Source organism: Meles meles, chromosome 1, assembly GCF_922984935.1.
Source record: "Meles meles chromosome 1, mMelMel3.1 paternal haplotype, whole genome shotgun sequence".
Taxonomy (NCBI): Eukaryota; Metazoa; Chordata; class Mammalia; order Carnivora; family Mustelidae; genus Meles; species Meles meles.
In genome coordinates, this window is record NC_060066.1 from 196791231 (window position 1) to 196804657 (window position 13427).

The 13427-nt window shown below is 52.4% G+C and overlaps 1 protein-coding gene across 2 annotated transcripts in view; it reads left to right on the top strand.

The window, feature by feature from the left end:
* Positions 1-9487, top strand: part of WASF2 (WASP family member 2) — an 82376-nt gene extending 72889 nt beyond the window's left edge. For both annotated transcript variants that reach the window (XM_046004164.1, XM_046004171.1), the window contains exons 7-9: positions 480-635; positions 3922-4436; positions 5488-9487. In XM_046004164.1, coding sequence (XP_045860120.1) covers positions 480-635; positions 3922-4436; positions 5488-5645 — 829 coding nt within the window. In that variant the 3' untranslated portion in view covers positions 5646-9487. The remainder of the gene's footprint in view (positions 1-479; positions 636-3921; positions 4437-5487) is intronic.
* The last annotated feature ends 3940 nt before the right edge of the window (positions 9488-13427 follow it).

Genomic DNA, 13427 nt, shown 5'->3' on the forward strand with positions numbered 1-13427 from the left:
GTACTCCAGAGGCTTGCTGACCTCCACACCAGGCTGTGTGCCAGTCACGTGTTTGCAGCTCACTAGCCTTGGGGCTCAGCTTTGCCCTTTGCCACAAGACAGACTTTGGGATTTTGCGTATAGGCTGCTCTTAACATTTGGGAGAGAATTTAAAAGAATTGCTGCGTTTGACAAGGCCAGCCAGCACTGGGAAAGGAACAGTGTGGTCTTGATTATCCGTGTTGAATCCCATTCCTCTGAATCCAGCAGGAATAGCTGGGAGAGACTTAACAATAGAATTCAGTACTAAATTTTAATCCTAAATTTAGTCCTAAAATAAAGTTTCAGAATAGCAGAAAATATGTAGGAATATTCTTATTTCTTTCTTCCTAAAAGCTTTTGTATCAAATGCATTTTTTGTAGGGTCTCTTAAAAAAAAAAAAATGAGAGTACCACTCACACTCTTTAAATGACAGTTTTGGCATTGGGTTCATTGTCAGGTATCCACCCACCTTGGTGTACCAGAACGGCAGTATTGGCTCTGTTGAAAATGTGGACGTAAACAGCTACCCACCACCACCGCTGTCAGACTCCACTTCTCCACCTTCTCCTTCCTTCTCTGAGGACAGCTTGCCTCCCCCACCAGCAGAATTCAGGTAAATGGTGCTCTCTCTCCTGTCTACTCTGGGTGGTTACGTACTCAAGGACAAAATAAGTGTACCTCAGGCTGCCTGACTGGCTCAGTGAGTGCAGCTTGCAACTCTTGAACTCAGGGTTGTGAGTTCGAGCCCCGTGTTGGGTGTAGAGATTACTTAAAAAAATAAAGTCTTAAGGATAAAAACCCAACAAAATAATTGTTCCAAATTCAGGGCAGGACCAGTAGAATAACTTGAAGCAGGTCTGTCTAGATAATAGAAATAATTAACATTTTATTAATTGTCTTTGAGGTGCCAGGCATTATGCCAAACACTGTATATATTGCTTCATCCTCACAACAGCCCTCCTGAGGTATAGGTACCCATTTTACAGATGAGTAAATGGTGAGGCACAAAGAGGTCAATGAATTCACCTAAGGTCACACAGCCAGTCAGAGGCAGGGCCCTGATTGGAAAGCAGGTCATTCTGTCTGCAGAGCCCATATTCTTTTTTTTTTTTTTATGATTTTATTTATGTGTTTGTCAGAGAGAGTGAGAGTGAGCAACAGAGTAGGCAGAGAGAGAAGCAAGCAGGCTCCCTGCCAAGCAAGGTCTTGATTCCAGGACCCTGGGGTCATGACCTGATCTAAAGGCAGACACTTAGCGGACTGAGCTACCTACGTGTCTCGAGAGAACCTGTATTCTCTTTTTTTTAAAAGATTTTATTTATTATTTGACAGGCAAGCAGGCAGAGGGGGAGGGGGTAGCAGGCTCCCCACTGAGCAGAGAGCCTGATGTGGGCTCAATCCCACATCAGGCTCAATGACCTGAGCCGAAGGCAGAGGCTTAACCCACTGAGCCACCCAGGCGCCCCTGAGAGCCCATATTCTTTTTTTTTTTTTTTTTTTAAGATTTTTATTTGTTTATTTGACAGAGATCACAAGTAGGCAGAGAGAGAAGGAGGGAAAGAAGGCTCCCCGCTGAGCAGAGAGCCCGATACGGGGCTCGATCCCAGGACCCTGGGATCATGTCCTGAGCTGAAGGCAGAGGCTTTAACCCACTGAGCCACCCAGATGCCCTGAGAGCCCATATTCTTAACAACTGGCTATACTGGAGCAGATAGAGATCACCAGCTGACCTCTTGTTTTTTCTTAGCTTTAACTCAGCATGGAATAAAGTGGTATATCGTCTGCTGTCCTTAAAATATTTAACAGACAGAGGGGTGCCTGGGTGGCTCAGTGGTTTAAGCCGCTGCCTTCGGCTCAGGTCATGATCTCGGGGTCCTGGGATCGAGTCCCGCGTCGGGCTCTCTGCTTGGCGGGGAGCCTGCTTCCCTCTCACTCTCTCTGCCTGCCTCTCTGCCTACTTGTGGTCTCCTCTGTCAAATAAATAAATAAAATTAAAAAAAAAAAATACTTAACAGACACCTTAGGCCCCTGGGCGGCTCAGAGGGTTAAAGCCTCTGCCTTCGGCTCAGGTCATGGTCCCAGGGTCCTGGGATCGAGCCCCACTTCGGGCTCTCTCCTTGGCGGGGAGCCTGCTTCCTCCTCTCTCTCTCTACCTGCCTCTCTGCCTACTTGTGATCTCTCTGTGTCGAAAAAATAAGTAAAAAATCTTAAAAAAAAAATAATAATAATAACAGACACCTTGCCCAGTTATCGAGGAACTTAGCAATCAGTCACCTTTCTTTTTTTCTTTTTTTTTAAAGATTTTATTTATTTGACAGACAGATCACAAGTAGGCAGAGCAGCAGGCGGAGAGGAGGAAGCAGGCTCCCTGCTGAGCAGAGAGCCGGATGCGGGGCTCGATCCCAGGACCCTGGGATCATGACCTGAGCCGAAGGCAGAGGCTTTAACCCACTGAGCCACCCAGGCGCCCCATTCAGTCACCTTTCTACCCTGTTCTGGTTCATTTCACTGCTGGAAAGAATGAAACAAAGGAAAAGGGGAGGTGAAACTTCGACTTTGTCCGTACTGATGTTTGGTAGAGATGTACAGGGGAAGAGTGAGTTAGTGGCTAGAAAGGGGTCTGTCTGAGGAGTGTTCAGATTTCAGTGTTTGCTTACAGTTACTTTTCCCTTTCTGATGCCTGACAAATGAGAGCTTTGAAAGGTGCACTGTTCTCTGTGGACACTGTTTAATCAGAGATTAGATATGTTGAAGACCCTTCAGCTGGACACCTAGAGCAGTGCTGTAACCCCTCCCCTAACCCAGCCCCATTCTTGGTGGCTCTTGACAGCATTCATCCCAGAGTGCTTCTTGCTGGCGGCCCTGTCAGGGGCAGCTAAGGCTTGAAGGTCTGTGGAAGGTTCTAAGATGGACGCTTTTTTCTGAGGAGTAGCTATTAGTGGAGGGCAGGTACAATGGTGGAAAAAGAAACCTTTCAGCCTCACACGTGGCCTGAGACCTTACAGCTTCAGCCAAACATATCTGACCCGGGAGGGGTGCTCCTTAGTCGTCTCTCAGCCCAAGTGAAGTCCGGTGGCACATTCATTTCCCATCTTTGCTGACCCTCAGATCTTCATACCTTCTCAGGACTTTCCTCATGAACACTGGAGGTGCATTTACCTCAGTCTGTGCCCTGTTCAGGTTTGGTCAGCTTAGCTTGGGTTTCCTGCCCTCACGAGATCTGGTGAATGGTAATAGCCTGAGGACTAGAGCCCAGTGGGTGGGTGGCGTTTGGATTTTTTTTTTTTTTTTAAGATCTTATTTATTTATTTGACAGACAGAGATCACAAGTAGGCAGAGAGGCAGGCAGAGAGAGAGGAGGAAGCAGGCTCCCTGCTGAGCAGAGAGCCTGATGTGGGGCTCCATCCCAGGACCCTGAGATCATGACCTGAGCCGAAGGCAGAGGCTTTAACCCACTGAGCCACCCAGGCGCCTGACGTTTGGATTTTTATTCCAGTTTTTCTTGCACGCCTTCTTGGTCCTGGTTCCACAATTAAACTGACTGTCCTAGGTGAGGGTTCAGGAGGGTGTCTTCCTTGGAGGGAAGCTGGGAGGTTTGAGGAGGGACCTAGGAGATGACCTTGGCCAACCCTTACCTGATAGAGGAATCCCAGTCTAAACTTCTTTCAAATAGCTTTTCTCAATTTCTGCTTACATCCCCCTGCTGATGAGAAGCTCATTGCGTTACAAGACTGTCATTGATTGTTGGTCTGTTCTGACCATTCTCAGGTGTTTTCTGTTTGAGCGAAAATGAAATGATAGCAGTCAACGAAAATGAACCTAGGTTCATAGATAAGCTTTATTAGAGATGGGTGTTTGCATGCTGAGAGTGATGGTGGGTCTCTTCTTTGTCCTTTCAGCTGCCCAGCAGACAGCAACCAAAGAGGGCCTAGCTTAGCTGGACCCAAAAGATCCAGTGTGGTCAGCCCAAGCCACCCACCACCAGCTCCTCCTCTGGGCTCTCCACCTGGCTCCAAACCCGGGTTTGCTCCACCGCCTGCCCCTCCGCCTCCACCTCCAATGATGGGTGTTCCACCCCCGCCACCGCCTGGAGGATTTGGGCCTCCAGGGACCCCACCACCACCTTCACCCTCATCTTTCCCACCTCACCCCGATTTTGCTGCCCCTCCGCCTCCTCCCCCACCGCCCACAGCTGACTACCCAACTCTGCCACCACCTCCTTTGTCCCAACCAGGAGGAGGTGCACCTCCCCCTCCGCCTCCTCCTCCTCCTCCGGGACCCCCTCCTTTCCCTTCCAGTGGTGCAGAAAACCTGTCTGTTGCACCACCACCACTTTCTGATGCCACCAAGCCTAAGTCGTCCTTGCCTCCTGTGAGCGATGCCCGCAGTGACTTACTTTCAGCCATACGTCAAGGTAATTCCCAGTGCTGGGTCCAGGACCTTGAGGCCTTGTCTTTCTGCAGCCAGGATGACTGGTTGGAGATTGGACTAGGGGTTCTATGCCCTTGCGTGGGGACAGATTGGGAGGGACCTCAGGCCTCAGATCACCCTAAAGAAAGGCTTAACTCTAAAAATATGAAAAATGTAGATTTCTTTCCACCTTTGTTTAAAGTAAAGGATTCTTGGGCTCAGAAGAGCTCGTGACTCTTGATCTTGGGGTCATGAGTTTGAGCTCCACCTTGGGTGCAGAGGTTACTTTAAACAATAAGTAAGTAAAGTTGGGTCTTTGACCTCATTGACAAGAGATGTTTTACCTGTGTTTGCATTCATTTTGTGCCCCAGAGAAAACGAAGCATCACTACCCTAGAAGGTACTTCTCTGGCTACACTCAGTCATGCCCTGTCCTCCACTTTTGTGCCTTTCATATCCGTCTTCCCTTCTCGCTTTCCCCTTTCTCACCCCGTCCTCCTTGGCCTTTTTCCCCTTCCCTTCTCCTTTCCTACCTTCCTGCCCTCCCTCATCATCTCACTGTTGTGGAGCATTTATTCTCTTTCTGTCAGAGGTTAGGTCTGGTCCCAGTGGGTTAGAGTGGTTTCTTCTGTTTGTAAACCTTCTTAGAATTAAAGGATTGTCTGGGGGAGAGGATTTGGGGCAGCTGAGCTCAGCAGTAATCAGTTGGGCAGACTTCGTGCCCGGTGGGTACAGTACGGTGACCACTCCCCACCTAGACCCTCGTGAGAAGTGCCATCCTCTCCAGCCTGACAGTGTGGAAATGGGAAGAATGGCAGGCTTCCTTTTCGACACGCCTATAGCACTGGGGCCAGAATTGGATAAACCCTCATCTTTCTTTCTTTCCTTGCTTCCACCTTTCCCTTTTTGCTTTCTCAGAGGATCCTTCTTCCCCCCACCTGTTCCCCTGACTCTGTCCACCCCTGGTCACTCCTCCTTCCTCAGGCCTGTGTGGATTCTGAGACCTTTTGCGATTGACTCGCTTTCTAAACCTCTCTCTCTTTCTCTCTCATCAGGCTTCCAGCTGCGCAGGGTTGAGGAGCAGCAGGAACAAGAGAAGCGTGATGTTGTGGGCAACGACGTAGCCACCATCTTGTCCCGTCGAATTGCTGTGGAGTATAGCGATTCGGAAGATGACTCCTCTGAGTTTGATGAGGACGACTGGTCGGATTAACTCTTTCTGCCTGCTACCCACCTCTTTTTTCTTTCCTCCTGCTGCTTTCTTTGATGCACATCCCAGCAGTCTAATGGGGGAGAAAGGGAGGAAAAAGAATTTCAAGGGGCCAAAGTCTTCCCTGAAGCAACCAAAGATATATCCAAGTGCTTCCTCCAAATTAACATATATTTTCCCATCTCCCCATGGACAGGTCCCCAGATTCAGTAGCTGAGATGTTCCGTCTTCTCTTCAAGTAACTGTTACATATTGAGAGAAGGAAAAACTCCAAAGCAGATCTCTTCGATTGGGTTTAGATTGGAGTTGGTAACTTCCCCTCGGAGCCATTTTCAACTGTAGTCTCCTTCCAAAATTCTTACCCTTCAAATAATGCCAGCCATCTTCTGGTCCTAAAGCCTGCCCCTTTAGGGGCAGCTCCTATCCATGCACTTTCCCATGCACCAGGAGGGCTGAGCAGGCCACATGCCCTAGCAGCCAGACTGCCACACCTTTCTGCCCTGGTCAGCAAGATGAGCTTCCTTTGCTAAGCCATGCCTATGTCCGGACGCCCTTTCTTCTAGGAGCCATGAGGCCCTAAGGAGTATCTCCCCCTTTGCCCAGAAATGGTGCCTTCCTGAAGGCTGAGGTTGTTGCCTCCTTCCCAAGCCCTTTCTCCAGAGTGTGGTGGTCAGGTGTCCCTTAAATGGCCCTCCCTTGCTACCAGGTGCTTTAGCTACCACGGCCCAGTTCGAACCTCTAATACCCATGACCAAACTAGCCCCGATGCGCAGGGATCTGACCTCTGCTGACTGTCAGGAGCCAAGCGTAGAGACTCGGAACTGCAGAACTGGAAGAATGGTGGAACTCCTTGGAATCCTACACCCTTAATGACGCTGAAATCTAGAAATGGGAAATGACTTGCTCTGGGTCACACTTTGGATGGTGACAGAACTCTAGAGCCCAGAATTCCTGATTCCAAGTCACCTCTGCCTTCTGGGACCAGATAGTGAGCACTTACTAGAATCTAGGCAGAACAGTCTTGGCCCTGTGCTACTCCAGACCTCACTGTAGGTGGGAGTCCAGTAGGAGGGCTCAGAGCCAGTGCCAGGCCTACCCGTGCTGCTCAGAGCCTGTAGCCTGTCTTAAAATTCTCTGTTCTCCCTTTACTGTCCCACTGAACCACATGCCTTGGGAGCTGCTCTTCTGGGGGACCAGAGGTAGTGAGAGAAGGAAGGGGGTACACAGCTTTGACAGGTGCTGTTTTCAATTCCTCTGCAGCTTGTCCCCCTTTTATTTCCCCAATTTAAGCATAGGTTCCGCCAGCTGTAGAAACTTCAGTCCCTCGGGCTCATGGCTGCCGCAGGTAGCTGCCTAGGGGGGCCTGGCAGCCGTGAGGAGGGCTGAAAGGCAGAGGGGCTCTGGCTGTAGTTTCCAGCTCCCACCTCAGTGCGTGCGGTGGTGTTCCCTCCCTCACTCCCCCTTTTCCCAGAGCTAATACACAGGTGCTGTTATTCAGAAAAAAACTGGTCAGCTTTGGCCAACAGTGAGGTTTCTTCTCTTCTGCCCTAACTATTGTGTAGCCTCTTACGCTGAAACCGGCTTCTCCTGGCTTCTCTGGCTTTCAGAGCCCTGAAACAAAGAGAAACAGGATCTGTCTCTACCCAGCACAGCAAATGGTTGTAGTAATTGCCAAAGCCCTCATAAAGCCCTCCGGCTTGAGGAATGCGTGTAATCATGGCTACTACCGCTGTGCCCGGGCTGGCTGCTCCCCCCGCCTTCTCTCCGTGAACTCCCCGCGCGGGGGCCGAGTCTGTAGGGGCCCTCGTGCCCTCCTGCTGGGGCCGCTGCTGAGTGGACCTTCTTCCCCCTCCTCACATCAGGTGTCTGGCACAGGGCTGGCCCCACGCTCCAGTGCTGAGCAGTCCAGGCTGTGTGTGCTCCCCCCTGGCACATTGGAAGCTGAAGGTGCTTTCTTCAGAACCCTAAAATGGCTGTTGAAGGTGTCCCTGGCTGCAGCCCAGCAGTGGCTGGAGAGGCAGGTGGAGGGCAGTGGTTCTCCCAAACAGGAGTCCTGGGGCCTGGCCAGGCCAGGGTTTGGGCCTAATGGCTTTGACTAAATTACCCCCATCCCCCTCTGTTCCGGAAAAGGGGGAGCCAGAGCCACTTGCTATCATTCTGCTCTGACCTTGAAGGGGGCGGTGTTGGCCTGGCTTCTGGAATGGACACAGTCCGCCCTGGAAAGGGCTGGGGGCAGAAGCGGGGGGGGCACAGCCTGCGGAAGGTAGGATTAGATCATTAGCTCAGTGACCTCCTAGGGTTTCGATGTGCTGTGTTCTCATCCTACAGCTGGTTTGGTAATGATCTGCAAGTCCCGGAGAGCAACAGCACAGCTCTGCCTGACGCTCTCATTAAAATCTATGCAGCCAAGCTCGGCTTTGTAGCAGCCGGCCTTGCGCAGCCTCCTCAGCTCGGGGGGCTGGGGACCCAGTCAGCCGAGAGGCCCTCTGGGCTCTATTTATGCATGTGTGTACCAAAAAACCAAAAAAAAAAAAAAAAAAACCCACTTTCTTAAACCTTCCTTAAGCCCTTTAAGATGATAAAGGACCCTATGCAGGTAATTGTGTGTCTTTAGAATCCTGTAATTGTAGAATGCAAAGTTTAGTGATACTTAAACTGGGCCGCAGCCGGGGAGAGTGTGCAGCAGGGGCTCCTGAGGACTCTGAAGCACTGAAGGCAAGGAGCCACCTCCCTTCCCCAGTCTGCCAGCCCCAGGGACCTGCCCCCATTCCTGCGGCCCAGGGACCCAGCTTCCATCGGCAGTGTCAGAAGTGACTTGTGGCTTTGCCATGGTTGTGAGAGGACTACATTCCAAAGGAGCGGCCACAGGGAGGGCGCAGGCTGTGCGAGTCCCTCGGAGGCTCAAAGCAGCTGGCCCAAGCTCCAGCTCGCCTCCAGCAGAAGCTCAAGCGCCCTCAGAAACGACCCTGGCCAATGTCACCGCAGAGCCGAGGCGGTGTTGTCAGGGCTAATGGGAAATCTCTTCCCATGGCGCCGGCCCTCCGGCTCTGCAGCGCCAGCTTGGACAGATTGAGGTCTCTGTGGCTTTGGTGACCCTGCTTAAGCATTCCCACCGTGTCCCAGCTTTGCTCTCAGCCTGCCTCCCTCTGCAGTCCCCCTCACCTGACCTCGGGGTCCAGGGAGGGGGCCGATGCCCCAGGGTGAGGGGCTTTTGCTCAGGAGAGATATCAGGCCTCTTGGGAGCTTCAGGCTTTGAGCTCTCCTGGGGTCCAGCAGACCTGGGACAAGGTGTCACTAGGAGATACGCCTCATTCTGTGCCTCAGTGAGGGCTAGGGAACAATTCTGTTATTGTATTAACTTGACTCAGTTAACTCACTTGAGAAACTAACCAATTTTTACTTCCTGTCTAGAATGATGTACGTGTAGGAGCGTGAGCTGTTATGCTCCCAAAGTGCCTTGTTTTCTCTGATATGAATATATTTATAAGGACCTATTCCAGTGGATTCCGGGTGTGGTTGCCACATTGATTTCAGGGAGTGGGCATCTGTGTAATAGGGATACAGTCTGGAAGTGCGTCCCTCTCCCCTGAGGGTAGGATTAAACCAAACCCCTGAGGTCACCCCTTCTTCTTCACCCTACTCCTCTTAGGCCCTTAGGAGGATGTCCAGTTTTTTAAAGCACTGTGGCTCCAAGCCTGGTCTCCTTTGTTTCCCCGCCAGGTCCATGTGTGGACCGCATTAGCACCCGGTGACCTGAGGATTCCAAGTAACGATTTTATGTTATACATGCATATATGTAAATGCCAACATTTTAAATAATTTGATAAATCTTTGTAGCTACTCAGCCACGTCTGGCATGTGTATGTCTGTCTCTAAGGGGAAAAGTGTTTGGAGGGGGCAACATTGATAGCCACAGGTGGTGGCCAGAGCTCTGGAGGGAGGTCTGGTTGGGGGTGGGGAGAGGCTTGAGGAGCAGGAGCCCTCGGGGTCTGGATGGCGGACCCTGTGTGGAGGTGGAGATGCAGGTCGGAAACCATTTTGGTTTAGAAGGAGACCCAAGTTGGGGGACCTAGAAGCCCAGATCCCCGGCCCTCAGCCAGCAAGGGCTGTGTGTTGGGGCCAGGGGAGACTGGCTGTTGGCCACTTGCATCAGGCAGAAGAGGAGCACTGGCGGAATGCTGATGTTGCCTCTCAACATCTGGCCGGCATCTTGTCTGCCTCTCAGACCCAAGCAACTTACCTTAAATAGAACGATTTTCCGCGGAATCCGATAAAAAGTTTAGGCTGCTGTACAATCCCTCTCCTGCTTGGGAAGGCGAAGGGGCTGAGTTTCTATTCTGACCCCCCAAAAATGACCTACCCAGGAAGCAACGGTTGTTCTGAGCACAGCTGCTGCGGGTGACAGTCCCTGGGGGTAATTTATGGGCAGACACCCAGTTCCAGTTCCGGGCTCAGCGGACCCAGTGGGGTGGCTCCGGGAGAGGGGCGGGGAGCAAGGTTGGTGACCACTGGTCACGCCTGCTGTTCAGGGAGAGAGAGTCACCCACCGGCGTCCCAGGAGAGGGGGCAGAAGTTTTGAATCGTCAGCAATTGCTGCGCCAGCCGCTCTGAGCTCATCGCTGGAGGTGGGGGTGCAGGGGAGGGGGCGCAGGAGCCGGCTCGCCCCGGCGGAGCCCCTCGCTCCACCCTCCTGCTCAGGCCTGTGTTTAGTCAGCACTTGGCTTCCCGAGGCCGGTGACTGACAGGCAGCCAGACGCCCGCCCTGGGAGAAGACAAAATGGTGGTGTCGGGAGCCGCCCTTGCTGGGGAATTGGAGGGGAGGAATGTGGTTCTGGGAAGCAGGCGGCCCCAGCTTAAATTCCAGCTCCTCCACTTGGGAGCCGTGACCCCATGCTTCACCTCGCAGGGCTAATCCTGAGAAGAATGAGCATTTGCTGAGAGCCTACTACCTGCCCAAGACTGCACACACTTTATCCCAACCTTACAAGGCAAGGGTCTCATGGCACACATGAGAAAAACAAGTTCAGAGGTTGAGCTGTCTGAGATCGTGCAGCTGGCCAGGAGCTTCAAACCTGGGTCTCTCTCAAACCAGAGGTCATGCTCTGTCCACCATGCAACTGAAACAGCTTTCGGATTCTCCCCCGTCCTGAGTCCTGATTTTCAGCGTCCTGGGCGGCATGCTAGGGTTTTCCGTTCTGGTCCGCCCCACCCTCTGGTGCCCAAGTTTACAGGTACCTGTTGTTTTTGCTCCTGCTCCAAAGTCAAGTGAGCCGGACTGAGGGGCCCAACTATCCTAGACCATGAGAGTTGGAAGTACGTCGAGCCCTGAACTGCCGGGGAACACAGTGGGTCCCTAGGTGCGGGCTCGAGCTTCCGGCAGGCACACCGCGCTCAGGACCCGCGCGCACGCGCGCGCCCCCGTGAAGATTGCACATTTAGGCACAAAGACATGCAGACACACACAAGGTGACACCTGCACACGTGAGCGGGCACACTTGAGATCCCAGGCCCAGGGACATGTGCACACACCGCACCTAGAGCCCTGCCCTTGTGCAAACAAGGGCACAGATCAGCACACAGTTACAGGAACACATAATCGCAGGCCAGCCTCGCGCGGTCCTCAGGAGCCACCCCTCCCTTCGCGCTGCCGCCGCCAGTTCCTCACTGCCCCCTCCTGGCCGCCCAGCGGCCAGGGCAACCTGGCAGCTTCTCCCGTGAGTTCTGCTCTGGGTGGTTGTCAGCTAGTTCCCTTCTCCATAATGAGGCTGGGAGCAGTTTCAGGTGCTCTTCATAGTCCCTCAGCCCCAGGAGATGACGCTGTCTAGAGGGAGGTCTAAAGCTGGAGGACAAAAAAAAAAAAAAAAAAAAAAAAAGAAGGAAGAAAGGAAAAGGCTTTCACAGCCAGAAGAATCATGGTAGAATTCTCAGTACAGTGATGGCAGGGGGCCTGCATAGACCACCCCCCACACCCTCGGCAGGCAGCCACCCGCCCTTGCCTGGGGCACCGTGTGCACCTGCTCTCACGGTACACAGATTTCAAGAGAAGCAGACCTCCGGGCCGACAAGGTAGAGGTCAGGCCTTCTAGCTCCCACATTGCTGCTCCCTCTCTGGGCCTCAGCTTCCTCACCTATTTGATGAAGAGTTAAGTTGACCACGATGCATGTGACCCTCCACCCTGGAGTCTCACCGTCTTGGGACACCTCTCCCAAATGTCACATGCCTGAGTAAAGCACGTCCATAAACACGACCCCATGCATTCTTCAGGCTGGTCCTGGGAGGATTTCCAACACAAAGATTTTAAGTGCTATTTTATGGTTGAGGAAACCAGGCATGGAGGGGCACAGCAACTTACCCAAAGTCACACAGCAAACTGGCGGCAGGAACAGAAAGAGAAATCCTCTTCTTGTGGGCCCCAAGCTGCCTACAGAGTAGAACTCTCCCTGTGGGCTCAGGCCCAGAGCCCAGGAGACAAAAACAACAGAGACTAAAGCCAGAAGCTCTCCTCCTCCCTTTTTTTTTTTTTTTGGTTAAAGGTTTTCGTTTTGTTCTGTTTTGTTTAGTAATCTCTATACCCAACATGGGGTTTGAACTCACAACCCCAAGATCAAGAGTCTCACGCTCCACTGACTGAGCCAGCCAGGCGCCCCAGAAGTTCTGCCCTTCTGTCGAGCCCTGAAGGCCAAGGGGAACCCAACAGAGGTCCCAGGTTCCATGTTGAGATGGAGGCTGGGAAACGGCAACTTGCACCCCAGGGGGGTTCCACCACTCCCCACCCCTACTGGCAGTCTGCACAAAGCCAGAGGCAGGCTAAAGAGGCACCCTACTTGGTGGCCACTTGGTAGTCTGTTCCTCAAGGTACCACATACATGAGTGGTATGTGCGCATATGCCTGGACTCCACGGGTGTGTACTCACATGTCGGTGTGCGTTCATATGTGCCTACAAGTACACTCAGGAGCATATTCATAGGTCTGTGTAAAATGTAAGTGTATGTGCTTGCAAGCCTGTATACCTAGGACGGCATGCGTGTATTTAAACAAGGCATGTTTGGATGTACATGAATAAATGGTTTCTGTGTAACTGGCAGGTAAATTTATGGACATGTCAGATGTTGCTTGCACACGCATTGGGTTTGTTCATGAATGCACTTGGGTATGTGCGAATGTTCGCATGCATTTGCGTAAAAAAGTGGAGTGAATCACGTCCATGCCCATGACAGCTGAGTGTGTGTAAATGTGTGTGCAAGGAAGGCTCCATGTGACTGTGTACCCATGACTCATAGGGGTGCCCTCTGCAGAGAATATGACGTCAGTGTTCCCCTAAGCTCTGGTGCCGGCTGTGCACTGCTGGCTCTAGCCAGACGCTGGGCTCGCAGCACCCCCACCCCACCTCCGCATTCTATTCCCCAGACCCATCCTGCTTGGCCAATTTGCAGCCTCTCGCTCCCAGCTCCCGAGAAGGCCTGCAGCAAAGTCAAGGGGCTGGTGGCCAATTAGCGAGGGGGTTAATCAGGGATCTGGGGACCCCTGGGGGGCGGGAAGCGAAGGCAGGCATTGAGGTTGGCAGGAGCACTTACTGCCTGTCATGGGGGTGGGGGAGGGGAGAGACAAGGAGGGGAGGCTGAGCCCGCCTGGTGGCTGGAAACCGAGGGTCTGCCTGTGAATTCGTGATTGCTGAGCACTGATAGCAGCGGGGAGCCTGTGTGACTGTGTGTGCAAAGGGGCATACATACATGCATTTGCGTCCCTGAATGTGGTCCTATGAGCAATGTGTGTACCCGATGGG